This window comes from Girardinichthys multiradiatus, chromosome 20 (assembly GCF_021462225.1).
Source record: "Girardinichthys multiradiatus isolate DD_20200921_A chromosome 20, DD_fGirMul_XY1, whole genome shotgun sequence".
Taxonomy (NCBI): Eukaryota; Metazoa; Chordata; class Actinopteri; order Cyprinodontiformes; family Goodeidae; genus Girardinichthys; species Girardinichthys multiradiatus.
In genome coordinates, this window is record NC_061812.1 from 43918218 (window position 1) to 43932306 (window position 14089).

A 14089-nucleotide genomic window follows, 5' to 3' on the forward strand; every position below is an offset into this window, starting at 1 on the left:
TTCCATATATTCTGCAAATGAGATTCAGACAATTGTGACAAATCAATACTTTATAGAGCGACCAAAATGCTTTCATCTAAATCATTCTGATGTAGCTCAATCTGAATGTTTAGATTTATTTTTTTGTTGAAAGGTGAATTTCTACCCCAGTCTCAGGTTTTCTTCCTGCATTTAGCTCCATCCATCTTCCCATCCACTCCAAACATCTTCCCTGCTGAAAAGCAGCACCACATCATAATGCTGCCACTACCATGTATGATCATAGGATGGCGCATCCAAGGTGATGTCCAGTGCTTTCCTACACACATAGCATTTTGCATGTGGGTCAAGAAGTTCAGTTTAGGTTGTTCAGTTTAGGTGTCCTCTAACCAGACCACCTTCTTCTACAGGTTTGCCATTTTCCATACATGGTTGGGTGGCAAACTGTGGCAAAGCTTCATGTGGCTTCCTTTCACCAGTGGCTATCATCCTGCCACTCTTCCTTAAAGCAGGCTCTTCCTATTAACTCTGACCAGGTTCTCTGACTCGACAGAAGGAAAGCATTCCAGCAGCATTATGCTGCCCTCACCACGTTTCACCATGGGGTGGGTCCATTCTGTAGTGGCAGTTTTCCGCCACCCTTTCCATTTGAACGATGCTCCATGAGATGTCCAAAGCTTGGGAGGTTGTTTTATCACCCAATCCTGTTCTAAACGTCTCCACAGCTTTCTCCCTGACCTGTCTGCGGAGTTCACTGATCTTTATGATGCTGTTTGTTCGCTAAGGTGCTCTTACAAACCTCTGAGGCTTTCACAGAAAAGCCAGATCATACTGAAATCAAATTAGAAAAATGTCGACAATCTTTATTAATCAACAATGTGATTTCAAATAGCCGCACAGGATTTCATTTGAGGATATCAGAGTAAAGTCACTTTTCACATTTCTATTAGTTAAAAGTTCAAAATCATCTTTCAACCATACAATTATACACTACTATACGTAGGACCGTCCCATCAAATCCTAATAAGATACATCGATGTTTTTGACAAGATGCTGTAACCTTCAGGGGGAAGGATTACTTTTGCAAGGCACTGTACGTCTTTGGCGCATGGCTCAGAGCATGATCTTCAGCAATGTTGCAGAAAATAGAGCAGAGAAACTGTGGCATTGTTTTTGTATGTAGATCAACAGGATAGAGCGTTAAACGCAGTCCAGATGGTCTCTCTTCCTTCGTAAATACTTTCCACAAACATCTATGTGAGCAATGTGCCGTTCAAAACGCTCTGGGGCAGTTTCACGGAGGCTTGACAATAAAGACTGCGACAAACCATATTTGTCATCTTGTGGCACGCCGTACTACACATTCGCAATCCTCACAGACCCTCCTAATTTTAATAGAGCTATTCTGCCGAAGTCTGGCTTTTCTGTAAAAGCAACCTTTGTGAAGTTAAGTTGTTCAAATCATCCCTGAAGATGACCTTGGGGAAAGCAGTCTTTCCACACAAGATTTTGTTTAAAGGCGGACATGAGGATGCGACACGGCAGCTCTGTCAGGAGGGATTTGGCGACTGGGAAGCAAAACACAGAGCTCTCTCACTCAGTGCAACCAAAGGCAAAAAGCACTCCGCTGCAGATTGGCATAGATAAACCTGAGGGATGATCCACTTAACGGAGCCTCCATCTGACTGTTGATTTGGCAAAAAATGTGTTGAAACAAAAGATGTCTGAAAAATTCACCTTCTCCAACTGAAACAAAACCCCAGGAATGCAAATCATTGTTTCATGTGCCTCGGCTGGAGCGCGAGAGGTCGCTGGCACGTTCCTGACAGACATTTTGAGTACATCTACTTCTACCCCCTGTCATATCCCTCCTTTCACATGTAACACCATAAAGTTAGTCACATACCTCAATTATTCTATCGTGAATTTGAAGGCCTTCCTCCTTGTCTGCTGGACCTTTCTCAACAATCTTGGACACAAAGATCCCTTCATTTGAAGTGCTGTCATTGTCCTCCTGTGGAATAGATTGTTGTTATTTCTCCAAGAACGATAAAAGCACAGTTCTCACTTTGACTAAGAAAACATTCAAGAAATACTTTACACCTATGTATACTTATAGCTAAACATTTCATATTAAGCAATGTTTTGAAGCCAGATAGCCTGAAAGTTGGAGGTTGGATACCAAAAAGAATCTGGTAGACTAAGCACTGATGTGTCTAAGTAGATTTTTTTAAAACTTGGCACAACCTTTTAGTTTTTTTTTTTGAGTGTATTCACCTTTTAACCCTGCTTTTAGCATAGGCATTTGCTTTAGCATTGGTTGCTTCCTCACCCTAAAGGATTGATCCCAGACAACTGAAAGGCCAAAACGTTGGCATGTTCAGGGGTCATAATAAAGACTGCATCCAGCACAGCTGTCCAGCCCAGCCCCAAGTCAGAGCTAAATCTGACTAAACAGCCCCTCGTAGCAGTGTCTCTGAGAACACATGAAACATGTCTCACACACCTGCTGAGCTGTGCAGCATGACCACACGTTAATGAGTTAACCAAAGACACCTAAGGGCAGGCAGTAATTAATAGTAATTGGTCTTCAGGAAATGCACAAGGCTTTGCTGTGCATTTTTAACAAGTCTCCTCACCACTAGCAGTTCCAGAAACTGCAAACAAACTACATTGGTTTGCAAAACGTTTTCACACCCTGTCAACTTCTTTACATTTTATCATGTTAAACCCATTAACATAAAATGCAGCACAACCAATTGCCTTCAGAAGTCAACTGATTAGTAATTAGACGCCACCTCTGCTTAATTTATTCTCAGGATAAATGCAGAATGAGAATCTGTGGAGAGATTTATAAACTGATGTTTACAGATGGTCTCAATCCAATCTGAGTGAGCTTCAGCCATTTTACATTGAGGATTGGTCAGCAATGTAAACCTCTAGATTTAACCACAAATTAATGGCCCACTTTTCAGATTTTTCTTTATATAATAAATTGAAAACGATGTATCACTTTCAATCAGCTCCACAAATATTACATACTCTGTGTTGGTCTACAATATAAACGCCTGATAAAATATATTGAACTTTGTAGTTGTAATGTCAAAATATGTTAATAAGTTGGAAGAATGTGAACAGTTTTACAAGGCACTCCAATTAGACTACATAACCAGGCTGCTGATTAAAATTGCCAAGCAAAACCAAGGCTACGGATAACATAAAATATACACAACTTTGATAGTCAGCTGCCTACCAGAAATTTTTAAGTGAGTTAGATTTGAGAGAAGCTGGGTATGTCAAATGCTCTTTATAATTAATTGCTGAATTGGTAAAACCGGTACACAGAGCACCCTGTCAATAGGAAATCAACTGAACAAAAAAAAACCCTCTGTTTGGAGGATGAAGTGCAGACATTTTCAGCCCTTCACTCAGCAGAGCGTGTGGCATCGTTAATGGCTTTTACCTCATAGCCTGAAGGTAGGAAACACAGTGGCTATGAAAAGTTCAGGCAGGGATAACAAGACCCTTTTCCCCTGTGTTTACCTCACCACCGATATCCCCTCAATTAAAGACAAAACAACTGCGGTCATAACCGTAACCACAGATTTAACTACCATAAACGTAATTACAGTTCTTTTCATTTTTTTCATGCCAAACCCACTAAACCCGACTGATAGACAAACACAATAAACCTTGGTGGTGCGGTCTATCTCTTCACCAGCTACAAAACACTAAGCTAGGTCAGGCATTTGAACCATGGCAGGCACTGCAGTCAGAGCAGCTTGAGATTCTTCCAGTCTACTGTTTATTCCTGGGTTGCTATATGATACTGGCGTGGCCATTCGGTGGGATGAAACCTCCAAAATGTTTAGCTTTCAACCTACCGCGCATGGCCTTCCTCCTACGATGTTAAAACCCAGAGATCCGCCCTCGCGCCGAAGGACAGCTGTCACACTTTTAGTGTTGTCTTCCTACAAAAAGACAAAAGAGAGACTGATGAGCAAACAGGTTTCTGTAACAGTGACAGGACATTAACAGACTATTTACCCCAAGTAAGAAACAAACAGTTGGTTTTTTCAAAAGAAAGTGTTGGTCAGCCAAAAAAGTTTAGATAATCCCATTTTAGCCTCAGACTGGTAGCAGAGAAATGATGGCTGTGAAGTATTTTGGTCTTTTTCAGTCTATAGACCCAACTCTTTGCGTAAAGACTTTCAGAGGTTTAAGGGCACTTGGCAAACGGAGGCAGCATTTATGGCATTAGAGCTGCAAAATATAACGAATTGCAATCATCACGTCAATATCCATGTGTACAATATCGCACTATGCGATAGGATTATATCTAAAGTGCCACACTTTCAAGTTCTGGATGCCAATAATATTTTTGCCCTGTTGAAAAGATTTCCACTGCTCTCAATGCCCTCACTTGGCCTATATTTTCATTGGTCAAGATGCTAGAGCTCTCAGAGTGATGAGAACATTGTGATTAAGAATAAGATAGAAGAAACAGTCAGGAAAATGCAAGTTAATCAGAACCAATATCTTTTTGACAATATTCATCAAAATTGTCACAGTTAAATATTTTCCTTATATCCTGCAACTCTATATTCGATCATAAACATGTATTGCCATCATTATTAGCTGGAGCACCTGCAAGGCTCTATCCAGTGCCTGCCTTACTATCAAAAACTTCAATGCATTTTGTTACGTGTTATCTGTTAGAGATTGCAAAATAGTTAAGATTGAAGCAGAGGTTCCAACGGGAAAATGACCATAAACATACAGCTAGAACTACAATGGAATGGTTTAGCACATTTAGGTTTCAGAATGGCCCAGTCAAAGTCCAGACCTAAATCCAATTTGGAATCAGTGGCTGAACTTGAAAATTACTGTTCACAGATACTCTCCATCCAATTTCAGTGAGCTTATGGTATTTAGCAAAGACAAATTGCAGTCTCATGGTATGCAAAGCTGGTAGAGACATACCCCATAAGACTGGCAGCTGTAGAAGCAGTAAAAGGTGAAACAACAAAGTGCAAATATGTAATCAGGGGTACTAAATATCAATGAATACCACACTACTCCATTCTTGTGGCAAAATTTTCAACAGCATTTACTTCCACTTCATACATAGACCAACACAAAGTAGTGGATATCACATAAAATCCCCCCACAATACATGAGAAGTGACAAAATGTTATAATCACTTTGTAACTGTTCCAGTCAAGCCTGTTTAAATGTCAGAAATCCTTCCTGTACTTTTCCTGCTATAACAAGCTAAAGCGTCTGCTGTAAAAAGCATCTGAGGAAACATGAAACCTTTTTTTTTTTTTTAATATAGGAGTCTGTGTGGGGCGTTAGGTTGATGGCTCTGCCAGGCTGTCACAGATGGAAGATGCATAAATACAAGTCAGACTCTCCATTCATTTCCACCCACAATAATACAGACAAACAACTGTAAACATTTTAATGGTACAGTGGTTACATATTATCTCAAATTTCATGATATTTGTGTCTTATTTTTTATTTTTTTGTTTGGCTTGGAATTAGAGATTGAAATATTTTGATGATTAATTTAACAAAATTCAAGTCTAATTGCAAGGGCAGTGTGCAAAAATCCTATGTACACCAAGCTGAGCCATAATAACCGGAAGACATTTTATATAACCTCATGAATTTTTGACAGTGCTGCAGGGGAACTTTGAGTCTTCTTGATATTTTATATGGTCCCAAGTTCTATATTTTAATTTTATTGCAGTCTAGTGTTCAAACATCTTGATCCAATCAATTTTTAGCTTGTTGAAGAACTGCATTAGGACATGTAATCACTGTCTTGTTTTGTGACGTCATCTTGCTAAAACTCTAGCTGTCAGCCAGATCCCCTCATATCTGACAGAGTATTCGCATCATTTGGCTGCAAACAAGCCCAAATCTTCACTCCTCCACTACCATGCTTGACAGCAGGCATGAGGTGTTCCTGCTGAAAATGTCATATCTGGTTTCCTTGAAATGTGGCACTGTATGTTGTGGTTAAACATCTCCACTATGGTTTTATTTGTCCAAAATACACTGTACCAGGAACCTAAGTGTTTGTTCTGATGCAATTTCACATATAATCCAAGGTTTCATGTTTCGTGGCTTTCTCTTGTCAAACCTTTAAAACCAGCCAAACCTGTTCAGTCTGTTCCTAGATCATGAACATTAACATTTAACAGGCTATATAGGGTCTGTTAGTGACCTTCAGCCATTTCTCATTCATCAAACAATCTGAACACAAGGTAATCAAGCTGGGCCAAACCATCCCAGTATGTAAAGCATTTTCCTTTTAGGCCCCACAGCCAACATTCCTTCTTTTATAGTGAAAAACTGTTTATTAGTTTAAGATTGTTTCTGTTTGCCTTCTTAATAATTATGGAAATAAGCTAAATGGGCATACTGCCACTCCATTCTAGCTAGATTAAATCACTTTTACTGAGCTCCAGTTCTGAAGAGTGTATTGCATGATAGAAAATCAGTGTAAGACACCAACAAACCAACAGGCAGTACATATGGATCTACCTGGTTGATGACTGCAATTTTCTTGAGGTATGTAGCCTCATCAGGAGGCTGTAATGATTCTAGATACTTATCCATGGTCGAAAATGTATGCAAGCTTGTAGTGTTGTGAAAAGGAGACACCAAAGTTGGCGGATCGGAAGTGAGGTTGCGACTTCAGTACGTCAATGAAAACCCCCCATTTTAGCAGAGTAATTTCAATTTCCACACATTCCTGGATAAAAGGCCCTGGTCTGGAGGTAGGACTTTTAGATTACCCCGGGATTGTTGAGGGACGGGGTTATGTGCTAAGTAACAATGATTGTTGGACCCTTTCAGTGTTGTGACTTCAGTTCACCTGCCATATTTAAAGACCTGCATGTTGTTGTTTTCTCCTTTATACGAGATTCATATTTAGGTGGACTTTTACCATTACAATATGGTATAACACTACAAGCGAAAAAAGACAGTTGTGCGTTCTCCTTCTTGTTTGTGAGCAGATGACTGGATACAGGCTTCTTGGTCAGGCATTGCTTGTTTGGCCTTTACTTTCTTATTACCACCACCGTTTGCACGCCTGCATCTGTTAGATACAATACAAACAGCTGGATGTTGTTTTGGTATATTTATTAAAGTTTATATATTGAGAAATAAATATGTTAAATTGAAAACTTTTGAGATTTTATTATCAAACAAATTAACATTTATTACCATATAAACACATACAAAAGTACCGAAAACTGGTACCGTTGAGTGTCAATACCCAGGTACCGGGCATCGTTACCGTATCGGTTCAAATGTAAAAGGTACCTATCCCCAAGCATCTCTGTCCCAAAATTCTAGATCAGGTGTGGACATGAACTTTATGACAAGCTCATCCAAATGGCCAGATATATTATTGTCATTTGCACATGACTATTGGGATTTATTGTACTGTGCAGCTACAATTAAGACATATTACAAACATTTAAATATTCTGAATTTTTTATAGTTTTATAATATTTACAGTACTTAAGAACTGCAGCAAAACCCATCTTTTATTCTTAAATTGAAGATGGGTTGAACAAGGGATTCATTTTCAAAATTTGTTGTTTTATGTAAATCAAAACACCAGTGGGCATCTTTTTCACAAACAACATGTAATAAGAACCTCTGGGAAACTCAAAGAGCCAACCTTTAATCTGTTTTTTTAAGCTGGACGTAGAAGGGAGTTATGAGGTAACATATTTTCAACACCCACCACAGCATGCAGTGACATAGACACACTAAATATAAAGCAGATTGCCATGTACATTGCCCTAGCAGCCACAACGGCTACAAAGGCCATCATGTGAATGTCAGGCTATGGTGGAATGTGCCCTCCTGCACAATTTTACATCACCATTAGTGACACATGCTTCCATACTACCCACAATACTGTCAACAAGATAACAGCTGGCCGTCACATCAAGTTCAGTTTGCCAGTTAAAAAACAAGAAAGTAACAAGTTAGTCTTATTTACTAGAAATAAAAAACATCTTAAACAATCCTTACCACCAAAAAAAAGATAATGTAAACATCATTTAAATACCAGTAATTTCCCCTGAACTTTTCATATTTCACCTTGTTGCAAACACAAACCTGTGATAGACAAACAAGAAGCAGTGCAAAAGTGTTAAGTGGAAAAGATTGTTTTATGAATAAATCTAGGAAGTCTGGTCCTTACTTTGGTACTGCTAATTAAAATCCAGAGAAACAGCCAAGACTTCCGTGATAACTCTGAATTAGCTGCAGAGATCAACAGCTCAGGAGGGACAATCGACAGGAGAATCATCAGTCACCAAAGTCACCGTTTTAAATAAAACAAAAAAGCTTAGACAAACCTCTGCATGAACAAAAGCCACTTTGAAAGTGCTGATACATATGTGTCATATTAATACTGTTTTTAGTTCAGCTAAACCAGAGTTCCATTCAGAAACACAATAGTTTTCACTAAAGCCTCAAAGGGGCGCAATAATGTGGTGGTTTGTACGCAATCTACCTAGAGGAGAAGAAGAAGAAACAAAGTGATTTCACACCAAAAAATCAAGTCATTTTTCTGTATTTGTGTTTTCTAGGAGACAGGTTATCCAAATAGAGCTATCTCCAACAAGTAATTCTTAAAAACAATGGTTGCTGTGGTTTTTCTTCTTCTATTCCCTATCTGACCCATTCCTTTCTCTAATTTCTGTGTTTGGCACCACCATGGATGGAGAACAACATCTGAACTACACAAACAAAGGGACTGGTACAACATCCTTTGGACCTCCTGTCCTGTTCACCAGAACGATTCATGTAAGAGGTTGTGTCTGGGTAGAGAAAATGTATTTAGGATAGAACAATTTCAATATTGTTTATTTCATTGTGTTTGCTTTATGGTGTTTAACTACCAGAGTCCTGAAAGGCCTCTAAGCATTGAGGCTAATTTATTTCCATTTGGTTGTGTTCTAAAGTTAAGACAAACATTATTTCAGTGAGTGGTTTAAACACCAATGGTCTGATAACATGAGTTTGCCTGTTTTACTAGTGTTTTCCACTCATCATTCTCCCCAACCTATAATGTGTCCGAATAATTCTTAACATGCTAACTGGTGTCTCCATCCGCTGCTAAAAGCTTATAGCTCCGCTATTGCTAAACGGTAGTCAACATTATTCAAATCAGAGCTTGTTTTGTTCCAACAATCCAATAGAAATCTGTCTAAAAATTAGGGTGGTGGCATGGAGAAACAAACTTCTTGGATGCATATGAATAATTTTGGGCTCAACTTTAGGGTAAATGGAAATAGAAGGAAACAGTCAGAGAGAAGAAACGTTTTTCTGCCACTTTTTGGTAAGCTTTCACCTCAATACGTGTCCCACTTTCCGAGTCTGTCCACCATCGAGCTGTCTTTTCCTTGTATACCTCTCAGCGTAGTAGTTCTAATTATAGAGTAGGCACTGTCATGCAGAACAAAAAGAAACATATTGATTTGCAAAGGACTGACACACAAGCAAGAGCCAGAAAAACTCTATAACCTTGTAATCTAGGGCATTTAAGCTTGCTAAACATAGATTTTACAACAGTCAAAACAATTGTTACATGGTGACTGTCAGGCATATAAAGGAAGCACAAGCTTGACAGATTTATTTCTTCATTCTAATGAAACAAGTATTTTATTAAAGTGTTGAGAGCTTTCATTATTGTCATCTCTGTCATAATTAAAATGACAATCAAGCAGATAAATTCCTAACAGGCTGCAATATTTAATTAAATCATCCCATAGAGAAATGTTGAGAAATTAGTCAACAATTAGCCTTATTAGATTGAGTCCATGATTACTCTCATCATATTCAGTGGAAGCTAAGGAAGTTTGAAGCTTGTGATTTTAAAAGATGCTTAGAAATTCACAACAGTCCATGTCGAGCTGGGTTCAGATAGAAAGCAGAGCGGAAAATATGACAGCACTCCTAGTGCTGAAGAGAGCCAGAAAAAGAAGATCAGAGCCTTTTCTTGTTTGTTTTTGCTTTGTTTTATTGCTCTAGCTGGCTGTAGTATTAAGTACTGTTATTGGAAACTGCAGTCAGTTATTCCACATACTTGGGTCAGCTCGACTTCAGTCACAGTCTCCCTGACTGGTTTGTTAAAAGAAGACATTAAAATGCTCCATCTGGGGCACAAAAGCCTATGCCAAGCAGTGATGGAGTCTCATAAACACCACCCAAACGTTGCAAGCAGCGATTGGTGTGCTGTCACTCTTTGACAGGGATTTAAAAATACTAATATGTCGTAAGGAATCTCCACTTGTGTTGTTCTTTTCTATTCTGCCATTTATTCAGTGAGGTTCACAAACAGAACCATTGCATTTACTGCTTGACTGGTTACAATGAAAGCCTTTCTGAGTAGTAAAAAAGTCTAGCATCGTCATCTGTTAAGTGTTCTTTATTTTAATTCTAGCCGCCTGTAACCACTGCCTTACAGCAGAACCAACAATATGAAGAGCTGAGTATATATAAAGGTCCTTCTCAAAATATTAGCATATTGTGATAAAGTTCATTAATTTCCATAACGTCATGATGAAAATTTAACATTCATATATTTTAGATTCATTGCACACTAACTGAAATATTTCAGGTCTTTTATTGTCTTAATACAGATGATTTTGGCACACAGCTCATGAAAACCCAAAATTCCTATCTCACAAAATTAGCATATCATTAAAAGGGTCTCTAAACGAGCTATGAACCTAATCATCTGAATCAACGAGTTAACTCTAAACACCTGCAAAAGATTCCTGAGGCCTTTAAAACTCCCAGCCTGGTTCATCACTCAAAACCCCAATCATGGGTAAGACTGCCGACCTGACTACTGTCCAGAAGGCCACTATTGACACCCTCAAGCAAGAGGGTAAGACACAGAAAGAAATTTCTGAACGAATAGGCTGTTCCCAGAGTGCTGTATCAAGGCACCTCAGTGGGAAGTCTGTGGGAAGGAAAAAGTGTGGCAGAAAACGCTGCACAACGAGAAGAGGTGACCGGACCCTGAGGAAGAGTGTGGAGAAGGGCCGGTTCCAGACCTTGGGGGACCTGCGGAAGCAGTGGACTGAGTTTGGAGTAGAAACATCCAGAGCCACCGTACACAGGCGTGTAAAGGAAATGGGCTACAGGTGCCGCATTCCCCAGGTCAAGCCACTTTTGAACCAGAAACAGCGGCAGAAGTGCCTGACCTGGGCTACAGAGAAGCAGCACTGGACTGTTGCTCAGTGGTCCAAAGTACTTTTTTCAGATGAAAGCAAATTCTGCATGTCATTCGGAAATCAAGGTGCCAGAGTCTGGAGGAAGACTGGGGAGAAGGAAATGCCAAAATGCCAGAAGTCCAGTGTCAAGTACCCACAGTCAATGATGGTCTGGGGTGCCGTGTCAGCTGCTGGTGTTGGTCCACTGTGTTTTATCAAGGGCAGGGTCAATGCAGCTAGCTATCAGGAGATTTTGGAGCACTTCATGCTTCCATCTGCTGAAAAGCTTTATGGAGATGAAGATTTCATTTTTCAGCACGACCTGGCACCTGCTCACAGTGCCAAAACCACTGGTAAATGGTTTACTGACCATGGTATCACTGTGCTCAATTGGCCTGCCAACTCTCCTGACCTGAACCCCATAGAGAATCTGTGGGATATTGTGAAGAGAACGTTGAGAGACTCAAGACCCAACACTCTGGATGAGCTAAAGGCCACTATCGAAGCATTCTGGGCCTCCATAAGACCTCAGCAGTGCCACAGGCTGATTGCCTCCATGCCACGCCGCATTGAAGCAGTCATTTCTGCCAAAGGATTCCCGACCAAGTATTGAGTGCATAACTGTACATGATTATTTGAAGGTTGACGTTTTTTGTATTAAAAACACTTTTCTTTTATTGGTCGGATGAAATATGCTAATTTTGTGAGATAGGAATTTTGGGTTTTCATGAGCTGTATGTCACAATCATCCGTATTAAGACAATAAAAGACCTGAAATATTTCAGTTAGTGTGCAATGAATCTAAAATATATGAATGTTAAATTTTCATCATGACATTATGGAAAATAATGAACTTTATCACAATATGCTAATATTTTGAGAAGGACCTGTAGTTATAAAATGGATTACATGCGTTGTCATTATAGTTTCATGTAAGAACAAAAAAGTTCACTTGTCTTGGAGATGACTCAAAGTTTGGGCTGCTGGCCTGAATGAGGCCGGATCAGCCCCGACTGGAACTAGCCTGTCGGAGAAATCACAAATCGAACGCTTTTCCGATCAATGAACACAACATACTTAATGCATTTAGTATTTTGGACAGCTTTTCTCCTTCATGAACAAAATCAAATGAGATAAACTTTTACTAAACTCTAATCTTCTGCCTGATTTCTACTCAGAAGTTGCAGTTTTTGAGTTCCAAATTAGAAAATATGTAAACAAGCAACAAATTACTTATCCAACTAAATTTCATATCCAAACCCATAAATATAGAATGAACTTGTTTATTCAAACTTCTGACAGTTTCTGTCATTTTAAATTAGGCAAAAAAATTGTTGTGAAAATGTTTCTTAGTGTTTGACTACCTAACGTGGTTAGAAATAGTGTTATTGGTTTGTGACGCTAATATGAATTAATAAATTATCAATTAGCCAAAACTGACTTGTATGCACATATAAGGCATGTGCTTTTTTAAAATTTTTGACTTCTAACAACACAGCACAAAAGGATCAGAGGAACTACTATGCCATGACAAATCTAAAACAGACCATTCACTCCACCTGTATGTTGATCTGTGAAGCACACCTAGCAACGGATGCACTCCATTTAGCCGTTACAGGTTGGCGGCCCTGTGAATGATGGCCAAAAAGAAGGCCTTTAAAGAGACATAGTTAGGACACATGCTGTAGCCTGAGCTTTTACTACCACGATGAGTCAAAATATTCCCAATGATGAATGATTAATGAGACACAGATGTAACTATGGGTGATAGGAATTCATCTGTGAGATCACTAAGGGAAGATAAGACAGACAAACTGCCCCGAGAGCTAATCCAACATGTGTTACTTGGTTTCACAATGCCATTTGTGCAGTGAGACTCACACACTAAATAAGCCAGAGTTCACTGCTCGATTTGATCCAGTGAAAAGCTTTCTGAGAGAAAAAATGCTTTTAGACTAACCGCATTGCTGTCAAATGTTGCTTCTTCTCATTCCAGTCTCGACCTTCTCCTTCCTCCTTTGAGGGTGACCTCTGAAACAACAGGGGCTTTTATGGATATTCAAGACATGCCTGAAGTGCTGATTTCCTCTTTATGCTATAATGAAAAAAAAAAAGACCAACGGACATAAAGTATATCTCAGTGGCAGGACTAATCCGCCTCTGTAATATAAACTATAACTAGTTATTAGTAAAGGCCTAGTGAACTTCACTATATCACCGTGAGCGATTTTAACATTTGCCCGCATCGGTGCTTCTGAAGTGCAATTAACCAGTCTGCTGGAACACATCTGGCTTGGACAGAGTCCACACAATGAGCAAATGAAGCCAAAACGCAACACAGATGAACAACAGAAAGGATAAAAGAGGAATCCAACATGAAAATAGCTAAGATGATGTAAAATTAAAGGAACACTTTGAAAACATTCGTGTAACTGGGTCAGCTGTTTGTGTAAATTCCTTCCCGTCTCTGCTAGAGTTCCTAACTAAGCCCGGTCACATTCTGACCACTCCTCTCAGCTGTTCAGAGCAGCAACAGCAACCATCAAACACTCATTCAATTGAACTGTCAGTAAAATTTGCATCTTTTATTATCTAAATCATTAGGCCATGTTAAACATCATGATTTTCGATTTAAAGGGATAGTTCAGAATTTCTGTCAGGTTTTGCTAACAGACTGTAAGCAGTAGCTCCTTCTGGGTAAAATTCCACTGAAGGAAGGGAGACGTTGCCTTCAATCTAAACAAGAAAATGTGTTTGAAAGGTGATTGATGTCTTAAAGTGGCAGAAAGGTGGTTTAGGTTGATGAACTGGGGTTACCTGGCCTGATTTTTAACATCTTTGTTTGGGCT

General features: G+C 39.3%; 1 protein-coding gene across 1 annotated transcript in view; it reads right to left on the reverse strand.

The window, feature by feature from the left end:
• The window catches only part of pdzrn3b (PDZ domain containing RING finger 3b), a 153833-nt gene that overhangs the window by 136075 nt on the left and 3669 nt on the right, over window positions 1-14089 (reverse strand). The window contains exons 2-3 of the mRNA XM_047346302.1: window positions 3864-3950; window positions 1886-1993 (exon numbers count right to left, since the gene is read on the reverse strand). Coding sequence (XP_047202258.1) covers window positions 1886-1993; window positions 3864-3950 — 195 coding nt within the window. The remainder of the gene's footprint in view (window positions 1-1885; window positions 1994-3863; window positions 3951-14089) is intronic.